Below are 16,318 nucleotides of genomic sequence, written 5' to 3'. Positions count from 1 at the left end.
TGAGAGTTATCCCAGTTTAGAGGAAAGAATGGGTATGTTAAAAAAAGAAGTATAGCTGCTTAGGTTTCTTAGGGTAGCTGAGAAATCTGCATGTGTGGATGAATCCAGGATGTGTGGAGAGATCAGTGCCTTCTGGAATGGCAGCTGGAAGCCAGACAGGATGCCCTGGAGCACTAAATGCTTTTGTATGTTCAACTGAATCGTGTTCTGTGTGTTAGGTTTAGAATCCAAATGATTATTCTTTTTCTTATGCTGATGCTAATGTTCAGTGCAGTAGGAAAAGTGTATGCACCAGGGTGGTAATCTTATTAAGCACAAAATACTGTAATTTATCTTGTCTGTTGTTGAAATTCCCCATTGGCTGTGTTTCTAAAAGAGATAAGGCAGTAGATTACAGTAAGTTTTCATCCTAGCTCCTCCTGTTTCTCTCCAGATCACTGAGATACTGTGACCTACGTTTAATAAATTCATCTTCTTTGGTAAGGACAACCCTGGAGCAGGAACTTGGTTTGGCAGCATACTTTGTGAGCTCAGAAATTCACACAGAGAAAGCAGTTGTGAATGATGTGTTAGAAAGTGACCCAGAGAAACTAAGCAGTACTGACAATGAAGATGAAGAAATAGCTACAGAAGGTATTATTTATTACTGGTAATAAAAGAAGCTGTAAAATGATTGAAAATGATTAGCAAAAGCACAAATGTATGGGTGAGGGTTTCTCACTTTAGTCTTACTGAGTGAGCTCTGCTCCTTAGTTCTGTTTCATCTCATAGAACCTGTGTTCTCTCGCCCTGCCTGCCTGGGACTGCTGCTGCTGATGCATTTTAACTTCTTGCAGTTTTACTGCTGCATTTGTTACCTCTCTCTGTTTTCTGGCTCCCTCCTGTGTTCCTCCTTTTCCCTGTATATTCTAGCAGCCACAAAGTAGAGCTCGAGTAGGAACACCCGGTGACACTCACTGTTCAGAGGACCCTCTGCACTCTCCCTGCCCAGCAGGGAAGGGTGTGATTTGCTGTCTGAGAAGCAGCAAGTGAATCCCCACCCTCAGGGCTGTGGCAGCTCCAACTAAACTGTCCCTGACTGATGCTATCAAACTTATGCTTACAGTGATGTCAGTGATAAAGATTCCTTCCAAGGAAACTGTATATACTGCAGCTGAGTAGTCTCTAGTTTGTCAGGTGTTAAATAGGATGGATAGAAAATCTTTCTCAACGTAGAAACTTCTGAGTTCTCCTTGAAAATGCCCATGACTTCAAATTGACAGTGTAGAGTTGGTGAATTCATCATTTCTTAAGAAAGCAATTAAGAACATACAAATGTGTAAAAAACCAACAAAAATACTTCACCCAGGAACAATTGCTTTTTGGGTGGTTTTTTTTGAGTTATAATTGATGGGCATTATCATTTATTTATTAGTTCTTTACACTTTTCTTTACTGTCTATTGTCCCTGAGGAAAACAAGGGATTTTTATCCCTGTAAACTATTTAAATCTCAAACAACTTGCCTTCATTTCCTTTTCTATACTTTGAGGAGGAAGAAAGCCAATTACTGTTCACCTAAGAAGTTCTTACTCACTGAAAATGATAGCAGAACAAGCCGAACAAAAATACTTTCTTTAATCCAATATGTACTCTTCATAGAGGAATGAAATACCTGAGGTCATATTCAAACTGTGTTCAACAGATGCCTGCTTCAGATGTGATGAGTACTTCTTGTGATGAGTAATTCTGTCAATTTAGTTGAAGTATGCTGAGATTATATGTGATCTGAGTCAAATGGGCTCCTAAGTTGTCTAATGCTGCTCTCCTAGTCCATGAAGTATGGTATGATCATCCAGAGTCCAATTCTATGTGAGAGTCTATCTATGTAAGATAGACTTACAGTCTATGTTTTCTGATGGCAGTGCTTATGTCTCAGTTTATCATGTTAAAATTGTACAGAAACAAACATTTTAACTTAGAAGCCTGGGCTAGGAATCTCAAGTGAATGTCCTTGATGGCCATCCAAATATGGATTTTCATTACCAAAAGCTGAGATATAATCTGGCCATAAAGCTGTGTGGGGTGGGAGGTAATTTCATAACATATTGACAAAAATAGAGCTTGTTGCCTGCTGCTTTCCCTGACACTGGATTAGTGAGGAATGTAAGACATGGGTCAGAAGAGAAACTGTGGTTGAGACAGGCCTAGATATTACCAGCTCCTGGTTGCAGCACTGATTTTTGTGAAGCTATTGCAGCTCAGTGCAATAGGCTGATCCAATATTGTGTGGTAGGAACAGATACTCTCCATGCTGAAAACAGTGTCAGGATGAGGACAAACCCCACACAAACCCTTGTGTACATTTCCTTATTTTGACAATATAGCTGTGACTTGTGGGCTTACCTAAATTATATTTTGATTTTGTTTTCCCTTACTGTCATTCATGAAACAGGTTCTACTTCAGAAAAGAGAAGTCCTATGAAAAGAGAAAGATCATGTTCCCATGACTCTGCATCTTCATCTCTCTCTTCAAAAGCTTCCAGTAAGACCATAAGATCATCTCTGTTAATTTAAGTTTAGGACATAAGAGAGACCTTAGCTTATTAGATAAATAATAAAAGGCATAAATCCCTAAGGTTTTGATAAGGCCGATTTTAATGGGATCACTTTAGATGACTAAAAAAAGTAAGAATTAGACTTCTGAAATATAGAAAATTGGATATTTTCTTGCTTGAAAAATTATCATGTGATGGGGTGCATAAACTAGGTGCTTCTTTATTATGTGACACTGAGGTATAAATCCTCGGTTAGTACTGTGATGGCTGTGTGTGTTCACTGAAGCTATGACAATTTATGAAAAAAGAAACATGCTTCACATCTGATTTTTTTTTTTAATATAGGGAAGAAAAAGCATGCTCCTTCTCATTGGTATTTTTAACTTTTTGGTCTTGCTCTAAAATGTTCGCTCATTAATTTTACACTGTTTGGAAGCTCTTTTTGAGGTGGATAACTTTTTAAACAGTTTCTTTTTAATCTGCACACTGACGTAGAAAGCATGAGGGAATGTTGAGAACTACTACAACTCTTTTGTCTGATAACTTTATTTGCTTTTAATGTAGATAATATTAAGAGGAAACTTGAAAAAAAGTCAGGAATATAAATTGTGCCATAACTTCCTAAAAGTTGCAATGTCATGAAACTTTTTAAAACATACTGGTTTTTTGTCAGTGACAGTAAATTCTTTTTGATCTTATTGTTGTTTGCAACATGGTGACATGCATAATTGGGCTGTGATTTCTACAGGCACAGTGGTGGTTACAAAAAGGAAAAACATCTTGAAAACTTCGGATAAGCTTCATCACTTTTATTTTCAAAATGTTTTTTCTTCTTTGAAGTTGGGCTGCTCATAATTCTTACAGTGTCTGTGTGGCCTGCCCATGGCTCTGTGCCCTCAGTTTATCTGTGGTTAAAGAAATCTTTTTCCTTTCTTTTTTTTTCCATGACCTTGGATACTGGTATTTTGAGGGATGTCACAGTGGTGTTACTTGCATGGTTACACCAGTCATGGTGCTGGTGATACTTTTGTATTTATTGCTAATGGTTTTTACTGACTACTTTAGATTAATAGACAGTTAGAGGATATCTTACTATTTCTTGAAATCAAGAGAAATTACTGACTTTTGTTTGTTCAAAATGTGGGGGGTTTTTTGTGAGCCAGGACAGTTGTTTTCACCATGAGAGGAAATCTGGTTTAATCTATGGTCAGTCTTAGGGAGATATTTCTAATACCTTGTCTAGTCTGATTCCACAAGCAGTTCTCAGTCTACTTTGAAGACTGTGAACTAGTTGCGTGTCCTCTTTCACTAAGCATTAAAGATGCTCAGAACCACTTAACATGTATTAAACTTCCAATAAATCTTTATAGTTAAAATATATAGGGTAAAAATATACAGCTTTCAGAAAATCAGCAATTGTCTGTGAGGTGTATTTACATCACATATTCACAGCCAACATTCATGAGTTCAATATGTTCTCTGAGCTGACCCAAAGCTGTATGAATGCACTAATGCATTATGTAGCACCAGGGACTTGATAGCTGCCAGGTTTTATTAGATCAGCCTAAGTGCTGCAGTGACACACACATGGGTGGCAGAGCAGAGCTGACTCAGAGTACTGTTTTTAGATGTCAGTCTGTGTAGACTTGTGCAGTGTGATGGGGTAATAGCCTTGAAATACTTATTTTCTTTAATTCATTTTAACAATGGTTTCAGCAATTTTGTATTTGTCTTGAGTGATTAAATTATCTGGTGAACACCTTAAGCAAGGAATGTATGAAGGAAACAGAGGATAGGACAATCACTGACATCTTTCCTATGCATTTCAGTACTTTAAAAGCCACTTTCTGCATTGAAATGAATACTCCAAACTAGTTCCATTATGGCTTCCTGTATGAGGAAGGTCAAAGCAAGAAGAGGAGCGAGATTGCAGTGTTTGCTAGACGATGTATCGAGATGATTATTTGCTGTGTTTTGTTTAACTGCGGCCTTGACTAGCAGAGATATTTGCACTGTGTTGAAATATAAATTTTGTTTTAGTTACAGCATTCTGCACTGAGTCATCTTCTCCCCAGGCCCTAAGCAACAGCACGGAAGAAACTACAAACAACTATGAAAGGCAGAAGCAGAAGGTAGACAAGGGGGCACAAACAACAATCAGCAAACACTTGCCACCAGTAACTGAACAGATGGATATGAAACAAAACATAAAAAGTGCCCAAGTCTCCATCACCTCATCATCCTCCTCACCTTTCTCCTCCTCTTCTTCCTCCTCTGCACCTACTCATAACTCCTTCATCCTACAGACTTCTCAATGCTCCATGACCAAAGCATCAAAACAGCCTCCCATAGTTTTCCTGCCCAAACTGGTTTATGACATTATTACTTCTACAGACAGCAGTGGACTTCCCAAATCCTCTTCCCTCTTGCCTTACCATTCTGTCATGTGGGCAAGTTCTTTTCGTCCTCTTATGAGTAAGATGATGACGTGCACAGAGCAGTCTCTATACTACCGCCAATGGACAGTTCCCAAGCCAATCCATATGGACTACAACAACAGAAATGAGGGCAGAATGGATACCTTTCACCCAAGGAGGCTGCTGCTCAGTGGGCCACCACAGGTGTGTAAAAAGAACAAGGTATTATCATTGATTTATTTTGTTTGATTTTATCATAATCTCAGAAAAAAAATTTAGTTATTATTATTCATACTTGAAGGGGTGTTTTTTTGTGGAGAGTAAATTACTTGTATTTTATTTCCTAATCCCTTCTAATAAAAAATATCTTCCTTTCTTTACTGTTAGCCTGAGTTCCAATACAGAGAAGCTGCAGCAATGTTCATTTTCTGTCAGTCTCTCTCCATTAAAATGTTTTAAAGATAGTTTGCTCAAGAGATAGATTTAATTTATAATTTCAGTTGGTTAAAGTTGAATATGCATTTACATTTTAAATAAAGATCAAAGATCTTAACAAAGCCACTTTCTTATGATCAATCTGAAAGCAGCTGGGACTTTATAATTAAGTTATTTTGTTTCCTTTGCACAGCAGACAGAAATAGAAGCTGTTGTAAATAATACATGCAAGAAGGCCAGAACCATATTAACAAGATGAGCAGCTGATCCAGGAGTTTTTAAATTACTTTGAAAAGATATATGGAAATGGGTCTAGTTCTAAGAAGTTAATTCTCATCTTAATTCTCTAGGAATGTTTAGCACTTATCCTGAGCAAGGTATCTCCTAGTTAAGTGCACATTGCAGGCTAAAGGTAGTATTGTGCCTCTCATGTTTTACTGAAGTATGAAGCAACAAGATAGGAAGAGGCCCTGTGCCTACTGAGAGCAGATATATTTCTTGTGAACCTCAGAAGTCAAACGGGATAAGTGCAAACCAAGACAGAGATATTTCCAGTATTGTAACATCAACCCAAAGAATAATATTAACCTTTCACATGGACTTAACACTTCCTGCATCAAGAAGTGTAGGCAGAAATGAAAACAATTATTAAACAGCTCATGGATGAATGTTGGTAACATGTCAGACAAAGTATAAGACTGCCAGAGTAGTATCTTCAAAAGAATTAGGAAGTACTTGTTTTCTTTATCTGGAAGCAATTCCTGTATTAAAATTTAAATCAGGAAGCAATTTTCTGATTAAAATTAAAAATACTAATTCAACAGAGGAAGAAAACTGGGCACATTAGTGAATCAAAATTATAATTCTCACTATCAGGGTTATTAGTAATAAAATATGCTCACCCTTCTCTCACAGAGACTTTTTACCCTACGCACTGGTCAAAATGTTTTGTTGGAAGACTTGATATGTTTTACAAGGACAGTTACGTACATTAGAAGGCAATAAATGCTTTATTTTTACAATAGACTTTAGAAAATGCAGGAAAAACTGGATAGGTATAGAATAATTTATCTGTAAATTAGCTCATGTCATGGAAGTGAAGCCACTGGTTAGTGAGTATAATTTAATATGCATCACAATGAGCAATATGCATCATATCTATGACTTGATGTCTAGTCCCTGGTGCACCCAAGCAAATGCCTATACAGAATTCTAAATTCACTCAAATATTTTTTCTTCAGAACATTCATCTTGAAGTTCCCCAAACTGCAAATCAAGGTTTCATATGTTTGTTTTTTAACTGGATTTTACAATTTAGAGCTAGCATTTTCCTGAAGCGTGGAACCTGTTGGTTAGCACAGCTCAGTCCTGTGGCACCACATCCAGGGAATGAAGCAAGCACATCTTAAGACACTTCCTGAAGAAGAAAACTGCTGCCCATATTATTACTCTACTTTTATTAAAATCTTATTACAATGGGTGTATATACCATTCAGCTTATGTAATAAAAATATTAGGGAAATACTTAATACATCTATTACTAGCTGTGTTTTAGAAGAATGTAGCATGTGGAAACAAGGAGAAGAGCCATCAACATTTGACCAACTGCCTGTGGATCATCAGCATGTTTTCTGCAAATCAGCATTGATTCACAGGCCACAGTTTGAAAACCACTATCATGGTATGTGAAGAACTGTCTCACCTGGAAATTAAAACAGAAAAGCCTCATGGAATTATTTCCCCTTTTGCCGTATTTCTCCAAAAGTGAAGCCTGAAATTGGATGATACTTTATACCAACATGTAAGAATAATAAAGTGCTTCTAGTCCTGGTGTCCAGCATATGGAACAAGTTAAAAAGGGAAGCTCATTACTGCTACACCTTCTACAACAGCACTTTGGATGTCATTCCATGAATGCATAGAAGCACACATGCAATTTATCTGACTGGAATGTTCTCTCTCAGATTCTTAGTTGGTTTGCACTCTATCCATGATATCTATAGCAAGCAGAGTTCAGAGGTCAAAATCTTTGGAGAGTTTTCCCCTCCTCTGTGGTAAGATATGTCTTTGCTGCAAAAACTAGACCTTTATACCTCGAATTTTCTGCAGAGAATTTGAATTCATATTCCTTCCTCTTACTACAGCTACACTCTTCATGAATGAAGAGCTGCAGGGTATGCATATTCTTAGTATTTTATGGGTCAAATAATCTCTGGCACTAAGGATGAAAATACAAACAAAACCCCTAAAGCTCTGCAGGCCCCGAATTCCTTGGTTATCATCAGTTTTTACAAGATTTGAGATTTTCGTTTCTTAGTCTTCTGGGATTTTCTTCTTCCAAGTCCGATTCTTCAGACTTCTGTCTTCCAATGTCAGGTAGACAGGAACAAATTAGAGTGATACTTCCATTATTTGGGAATATTGCCCCCCAAGTGCCTTATCTTACAAAGCACTGAGCACTGCCACATATTTGAGGAACCTTTTTCTGGAAAGTAGAGCTGTTTGTCATAGCAGCACGTCTCATGTACATTTTGTTTCAGGAATTGTAAAAGTGCAGCCCAGTTTTAGGTTCCTTCAGTCCTTTAATCTGTTTGCAACTTTGGCATCCAGAGCAAAGACAGGATATGGGGAAAAGCACCTTGCTCAGAGTACTTCCTTACCAGTTGTTGTCACTGTTAGTATATCATGCTTAGCCCAGAGTCACTAGTTAGGATCAGCACAGCATTGTGCTTGGCTTCCCTAAAGCCATATAAAATTGCAGACCACTCAGGTATCCACCTTAAAATTTCTTTTCAGATCTCCTATTTGTTGCAGTTGGGAGATAGAGGATGGGCAGATGCGGGGCTTTATGCTTAAAGGTGTGCATATCCTGCTTGCAGGATCTCTTTGCAGCTACTTCCAGTGCACAAACTTCTGGAAAAAGGGTTAATGACAGATGGGACAGGGGCTCTTTGGAGAGATGTGGAAGTTGTGTTTATTGACAGCTATTCAGTATTTTCAAACAAAGGAAGACTCTCTGTGCTACTGATGCCATGATGATTTTTTGCCTTTTATTTTATACCCCTGTTATACCTTTTTACAACTTCTGTATTCTTAGTGCTTTTTGCCTACATTCTTGGATTTGTTTGTTCAGCTAGGAGACTATACATTTTAGAAGCTTTGTAGCCAGGGATCAGTGTGCCCCAGACCCCAAGGTCCTCTCCAGACCACATTCTGTAAACCAAGATAGAACCATCCAGGGGAAGGTTCCTTGGGGAGGGGGGCTCACTTGAGCCTCTCATTGGGGAATCTTTGATAGATATGCTAATTAGTAAGACCTATAATGATATACCAGATCTTTTGGGAGTGGGCATTGTAGTGTGCATTTCAGTGCATTCAACCTGGATGTGTGCACCTAAGGATCCTTAAAATAAATACCAAGGTAAAATCCCTTTTTCCCTTCTAACCGTGTTTGACTCTTGATTTTAAGAACAGGAAAAGGCATCACTATTCTGTTTTGCCTAGAGATGGTACACATAAAAAGCAGTGCGATTAATTTTGAAGGTGCATTTCGCTATCTGGGCATGCTACAAATTCACTTGTTCAAGATTCATCCCTTCTGGAGTAAATGCTGATTGTAAAAGAGAAGTCATTCTTTTCTCAATTAAAAAAAAAAAAAAAATCTTCTCAAAATTACCTGGAAAAGGTGTTCTCTCTTTCACCAATTCATTTCGTGAGCAGCAAACACAAGCAAATCTGCTAGTGGAGTCCAAATATGAATGCTACATGTGCTCAGCCCAATCTCTGTCCTGGCAGGGAAACATTCTGAAAACACGGAGAGAGAGATTGCTGAAAGTTCCCAACAGCTTTTTACATACAGCATTGCTCATATCTAGCAGTTCCTAAAGCTCACAGTGCTGAATTGGAAACTTTCAATGTGCCAGATAATGAGATTGGGTAAGGTCTGATGCATGCAGTAACGTAAGTACATGTGTTTCAGTTTAGTGGTATAGCACTTGTCATCCTGTGGTTTCCAGCATTTTTGACTCATGACCCTACAGCTTTGTGTACACTTGAGCCACTTGACTGATGCTTTTCATCTCAGCACCGCGTAGCAGTATCCTCATCATTCCAACATTGTGGAAAACCATTGGCAAAGACTGGTCCCCAAGGAAAGAAAAAAAGATGAGTTGAATAGAATAAAGTTTTCATGCATATCAAAAGGAAAAAGTAAGGTTTTCAGCCTGTTGTTCTGTTGACAATTCTAAGTATATACTTCAAACAGATTAAGAATCAATTTTTATATAGATATCTGATATCAAGGAGACGCGTGTTGCAGTGGGGTCTCCTGCAACATGCATTAGACAGCGAGGCCCATGGAAAGAAATAGGGAGCGATTCTTGGTAGATGTTTCAGAGATCTTTATTCTCCAGCCACATGGCCGGGGACTGCTGAAGAACTGAGCAATTACGGGACAACCAGGGTCCTCCTCCAGGGAACACAAAACAATCAATGGGGAACAAGACTGACCAGGGAGTAGGGAAACCCCGTAGGCCGTGCCTCTACTCCAGGGTCCCCTCCCCCTGGACCCCATGCCAGGGGGGAGGAACCCCAACAGACAGATGTTCTTTTGATAAATGATCTCTTGTTTGAAATTAGGGAACTGTTAATCCACTGCCGAGCTACCCTGTGTTTAATGAAAAGATGATCAGAGGCACTTTAAAAGAGTATGTTCATAAGAGAATAAAAAGGTAATCTTAGACATGAGGAAAACAAATGGAAGTATTTTCTTTGTATTTTCTTTCTTGTTCAAATGTGGGAAAATAAGATGGTTTTATTTTAGCTCATCAATCAGTAGCCATTGCAGCCAAGTTTAAAACCTTGTTCCAGGGTCAGAGGAAAAATTCTCATTAGTTTCAATGGATTTTGCATAGAAAACAAAACTGTGAGTTAGAAATATCTGGTCCACGGGCTGGTTATAGTCCATGCTGTCATTTCCTCGATTCAAAGTCACTTTTTTTAATGTGTTGTTCCAGGATGACAGATAATTGTGTACTGACATTTGATTATCAACAGGGATAATGATACCCTTATACACCCTTTGCAAGCAACTGTTCAAACTGCAATCTGATACGTTAAAAACATCAGACAATGAGCTTTGACCAAAACAAATGTCTGATCTCTTGCTTCAAATTTAAAGCCTCCCTTCCTCACGTGTTGAGAGAAAATGAAATTTTTTCTTGACATAGATGGAAAATAGTAACTTTAATACTCTGTGTAGCAATTCAACATGCTAGGCTTCTGACATGTCCTAGCAGTAATGGAAGTGAAGCTGGGTTTTCAGTTCAGTAGTGATACAGACTTAATCCAAAATCTGATGCCACTTTGTGAAATCAGTTGCTGCACAATGTGTTGGAACTGATCTACATGTTAACCTCCCCTGTACAGGCCACACACACACAATCATGGTTTGTAAAGCTGCCTGCTTATATATGGCCTTATTTACTTGATGTTATCATCAGCAAACTACATGTGAAAGACAGAAAAATCCGTTGAGAAAATCATTGGCTGTGGCTTATACCTTGCAGCAATACTATTTGGTGTAATGAAGAGAAAATTTATACAGTGTGTTGATGGGGAAAAAAATGAAAGAGAAAGTTATATTCTTAAGATAATTTTAAAATGGACTTTAAAAAGGTAATTTTAAAAGATTGGAAGGGAGATAATGTATTTGCAGCAAGAGAGGTGGAACAGCACATTGTTGCACATACTGTGTCTTTCAGGAGTGGAAGTGCCCAGCACAAGCTCTCCCAGGGATATGTTGCCATTTTTACTCCTCAGGGTAGTCACTGTACTTCAGCAGCAGGCAGTGTACTGGTAAATCATATGGAAATGAAAGGGTTGGGGTAATTCTTTAGTTATCTTGTAATTCAAGGAGGGTTTTTTTGTACAATTTATGAGCTTGTATGGATTTTTAAATCATTCATTGCCTGTGTAGAAGCTATAGCATGAGGAGATAAAATTCTTGTCTGTGAACCTGTAATTAGACCTGTGATATAAAATGCATTTTCCAGCTAGGCTCCTGCATAGAGAGAAAAAAATTGTTGAGCATTAAACATTTCATTTGTGTCAAGGAATATACAAATACAAGGATAGTCAAGCACTGAATATTAATATTCAGTTTCACCACAGCTACAATGTCCAGATATGTGGAAAATTAACCTGGTGAAAAGCAAAAGTTTACTTTTGTTTTTTTCTGATTTATATGTTTACAGATAGGGAAAACAGGTGCCTATCTGCAGTTCCTCAGTATTTTGTCCCGAATGCTGATTAGACTGACAGAAGTGGATGTTTATGATGAGGAAGAAATCAACATTAGTAAGTTCCTGATATAAAGATACTCTGGAGACAATAGAAAGTTGTTATGCTAAATTGAAATATAGTTGTCTATATATTCTATGTTTATTCTATGCTATTCACACTTGCAATTACTTTACATTATTTAAATACTGTAAGAAAAATTTTCTGTGATCTTCAACTGATACTGAGTCATCAGATTAATGAAAGAAAAAATGAAGCAGGAATAATAGGTGCAGCAAAACCATCTACAGCAATATTAAGAGCTTAAAAAAATCCTGAATTCTTATTTTTCAATAATATCATAGACATAAAAGAAGAATCTGATCAATACTACCATCAGCCTGGAGATATGTGGCCAGATTTGGAGATATTTAAGAAGATGCCTTTTGACTACACTATCCATGATCCAAAATATGAAGATGCAAGTCTGATTTGTTCAAAGCTTCAGACCATAAACAGTGAAGGTTAGAATTTTAAAAATCTATATTGGTACACATATATGTATGTATTTGCTTTCAATGTAAGAATCCTGTTAAACTTTTAAGCAGAGTTAAAATATCAGAATTGCTTTTGACTAAGCAATAGTGAAAAAGGATTTCAAGTTTTCCAGATGAAGTACCGGAGTATGACCCTTATAAATGACTTATGGAATATTATATGGGTAGTCTTCCATTAAAAAAGCTCTAATTCCACAATAAGTTTGTGTATTTGAAGGTTTTATAAAGTGGGATTGTCCTGCTCTGTAGAAATGGTTTATGTGGGTAAAGTTAGTTATGTACTTAAAAGTGTCTATAGGTATATTTTTTAGGTTTTAGGTTAGCATGAGATGACCACATCCAGATTTAGATTCCTGGAGTGTTGATGTGTGAATTAGTCCTCTGAATTAGCCAGCTGGACATACACAAGCCCATGGGACTGGGTAGCAGGGAGGTAACACTGCCATTCACAAAGACCTTGGCAAGCTGGAGAAGTGGAACCTCCAGGAAGAAACCTCAGGAACAGGATCCTGTTGAACATTTCACCAAACGTGCCCCTTGCACTTGAGATAGAATAATTTTTTTCAACTGTACAAGTTTGGGGCCAGCTCTATAGACAGGAACTTTGATCAAGGTGTCTTGATGGTCCTGGTCAACAACAATTTGAACATGAGTCACCAGTTCTCCACTGGGTTAATGGCTTACTAATAATCTAGCAACAGGTCAAGAGAAGTGGTGATTCTTCAGTGATGGCAACTCTAAGGCCACGTCTGGGTATTCTGTCAAGTTCTTGGCTTCCCAATATGAGAAAGATATTGACATAGAGAAGTGAGGCTTGTGAGCAGCCACCAAGATACGAAGAAAATTGGAGTGAATTGGGTTTGTTTCATCTGGGGAAGTCTAGCAGGTGCATCTGAATGCTGTCTTCAACTTCCTAATGGGAATTTATAGACACAAACTATTATAGATACACAGCATAAGGACAAGAGACAACAGACACAAGTTGCAATATAGGAAATGACAATTATAATGAAAAATATTTTCAGAATAAAAGTGGTCAAACCATGGAGCAGGTTGCCCAGAGAGATCACGGAAACTCTATTCTTGGTGATTTTTAAAACTTAACAAGACAAGGAACAGCTTTGAGCAATCCAATCTAATGCTGAAAATCTGAGTGAAAGATGAAATAACGAAGTCCTTTTCAGCAGAAAATACACCTCATCTTCCCTCAGTCTCTCACAAAGGGAGACCCTTTGAAAAATATGGATATACACTAAGGAGCAACATCACTAAATTGCCAAATTCATTTCACATAATATACTGCGATGTCTGTCACAGAATGGCAAATGCCATAAGGCTCTTTTTTACTATTTATTGCTTTTGTAAGCATTCAACCAATAATAGCAACAATGAAAATTATAATTATCAGGCATTGCTTACATCTCAGCTTTATGTGAAATCTGTACAGAATTATCATAATCATGAATTTGTAGATACTTCTTTGTAGTTCCCTTTGCTGTACATTGCAATTTGTAAAATATACTGTGCTCAGAATGAATTCACAGTTTGTTTTGTACATGTTTCATTATTGCCATTTTCCCTAGAATCTGATTTCAGTGACAGAAACAGTCTATCATGAGAGTGCATTCTAGCCTTGACTATATGTTACATTTAATTTGTTTCATTTCTTAATAGACAGATCAATGAGCAGGAGACAGGAAGATATGTACACGTGCCACCAGACAACTAGGATGAGATTGTCCAAATATGCAGCATATAACACCTACCATCACTGTGAACAGTGTCATCAGTATATGGGTTTCAATCCCAGGTACCAGGTAAAGATTTCCAGATGCTGCTCTGCAGATCAGAAGCTGAAGCAGACACAATGCAAACATAGTTTGTGTACATTCACTGTATTTAAATTGGCTTAGAAGTTGTATATGTGTACACTTACAGCTGATTTACAGATATTGTTATTTCTTGAGGTTTGCCTGCTTTGACCAGGCTGCAGGTTTGGGGAAATCAGAGGACTGATCCTTGTGTCATTTACACTAGTTTATTCAGTGCTGTGATCTGCATGTGTACTACAAGTTAAAACTACTTTCCCAGTAAACTTTGCACCTGAGTAACTGCAACAGGTGCTACTTCTGATACAGGAGTAGTCCAGTACAGAGCAGTCTATGTGTGGTGTACAACTTGCTCTTACTGAGAGTAACTCTCCAATTTCCTGCCTATTATAATGTGAGGAAGAAGGTGTCGGCAATGCAAATACTGGCTTTTATGTGTCAGTATTTCTGAAAGCCAAGAGTAGCCTATGTTGGTACAATCTGCAAGATGAAGCTGAAACAACTGTTTCAAAAGAGGGAACACTTTAATGTGTATTTTTTTTTTAGTGTAAGATGTAGCCTAGGGAATGTTGCATAACACTTACGAATAATGAAGTAAAATCTAATGCCATACAACAAGTGACTGTAATCTGTTTAGAAATTTTGTAAATGTATATAAACTACACTGAGACCTTGTAGTTTGACTTTAACTGGAATGATCCTATTTTTCCCATCCTTAGATTTATGAGTCCACTCTGCATGCATTTGCCTTTTCCTATTCTATGCTGGGAGAAGAGATCCAGCTGCATTTTATCATTCCAAAATCAAAGGAGCATCATTTTGTCTTTAGCCAACCAGGAAGACAGTTGGAAAGCATGAGGCTACCACTTGTCACAGATAAGGTAAATGGATATTTTTATTTATATTTATGGCCATATATGGGAGAGAGACACCACCAATTTCAAAATTTGTTGAATTAGTATTCTCTACAGTGCTACTCCTACTGTCAAGAGACAATGAAGATGTCCTCATACTAAGTTTGTATTTTCTCCCAGAATGGGATACATGAAAAAAAATTTTCGAGCCACCAATAAGCTCTTTCTTTTGCTCATTATCAAGGTTGATCCTTTGGTTCTTTTTCTATTCACTTGCTCCAGTCAGAAGATTTGTACTGTAGTTTTGGCATAAGGTGTTTCTTACTGTCTTATATGGACCTAAATCCTTTTCCATGTCTAGCCTCAAGGTACCTGTGCACTTGGCAGGTCAAGGTTAGCAGTCCTGTCCATTCTGCCACACTCTCATCAGTCAAACTGTGGGAGACAGAGGAGTAGAAACTCCTGCAGTTAAAGGAGGCTTTGATTTACAACCCTGGAAGAGACTAGGTCTGGCTTAATTGATAGAGATTTATAGATCTTAAGCAAAAGGATTACAAGCCTGTGTTCCTATAGTTATAAGTAAAATGTACGCTGGGTGTTCTGGTGGAGAGTTTTAAATATAATAGTGTGATTTTATATAGTTTAAGAATGTAGATGGTATAAGAGAGACATCTGTGTGTACGTGACATGAGAATTTATTGGTCAAAACGCAGCTGCACTGCAGTGAGAAGTGCCACAGGTGATAGGTCACAAATCCAAAACAAAGTGTTGTTTTAAGTGTCTATTGGATTAGAAAGTTATAAATTAATTCTAAATCTTGTGACTTTCACCATTATTCGGAGGTATTGTAAAGCCTCACACCCTGACTGATGCGTTTTGTTATTTTAATACAATAAATTCATGTAATCGTGTAGTCCCATCCCTGAAAGTTATTTCCTCCAATGAGTGAACACACAGGAAATTCGACACAAACAAGCCAAGTGATAGAGTTTTCTTTTTTCCAACTCTTACAAAATTTGTTTATTTTCCTATCAAGGAAATCTAAAATGTGTCTGTCTGTCTAGTGTCAGTGGTTCTGGTTTATTCTCCTGAAGAATCTTTTTCTGCTTTCTCTCTCTGGATTAAAACAGAAGCTCACACTTCTTCTTACCTACAGAGTGAAGATTACATAAAAAGCCCCACTTTTACTCCCACCACTGGTCGTCATGAACATGGGCTTTTCAATTTATATCATGCAATGGATGGAGCCAGTCATTTGCATGTTTTAGTTGTCAAGGAGTATGAAATGGCCATATATAAGAAGTATTGGCCCAACCACATCATGCTTGTTCTTCCAAGCATTTTCAACAGTGCTGGAGTAGGTAAGTGTAACAAAAAGTTCTAAAAAATGTGGACATGCAACTTGGGCCCCT

At 37.7% G+C, this 16,318-nt stretch overlaps 1 protein-coding gene across 3 annotated transcripts in view; it reads left to right on the top strand.

The window, feature by feature from the left end:
- The window catches only part of GREB1 (growth regulating estrogen receptor binding 1), an 89,166-nt gene that overhangs the window by 61,972 nt on the left and 10,876 nt on the right, over positions 1 to 16,318 (top strand). For all 3 annotated transcript variants that reach the window (XM_042032983.1, XM_042032981.1, XM_042032982.1), the window contains 8 exons: positions 434 to 633; positions 2,433 to 2,522; positions 4,576 to 5,156; positions 11,642 to 11,744; positions 12,032 to 12,190; positions 13,898 to 14,040; positions 14,772 to 14,933; positions 16,063 to 16,267. In XM_042032983.1, the coding sequence (XP_041888917.1) occupies positions 434 to 633; positions 2,433 to 2,522; positions 4,576 to 5,156; positions 11,642 to 11,744; positions 12,032 to 12,190; positions 13,898 to 14,040; positions 14,772 to 14,933; positions 16,063 to 16,267 (1,643 nt within the window). The remainder of the gene's footprint in view (positions 1 to 433; positions 634 to 2,432; positions 2,523 to 4,575; positions 5,157 to 11,641; positions 11,745 to 12,031; positions 12,191 to 13,897; positions 14,041 to 14,771; positions 14,934 to 16,062; positions 16,268 to 16,318) is intronic.

Source organism: Corvus kubaryi, unplaced genomic scaffold (genome assembly GCF_017639235.1).
Source record: "Corvus kubaryi isolate FWS band 111438036 unplaced genomic scaffold, C.kubaryi_AGA036_p1.0 37354, whole genome shotgun sequence".
NCBI lineage: Eukaryota > Metazoa > Chordata > Aves > Passeriformes > Corvidae > Corvus > Corvus kubaryi.
Note: the sequence above shows the minus strand (reverse complement) of the source record. Positions and strands in the feature narration are given on the sequence as shown.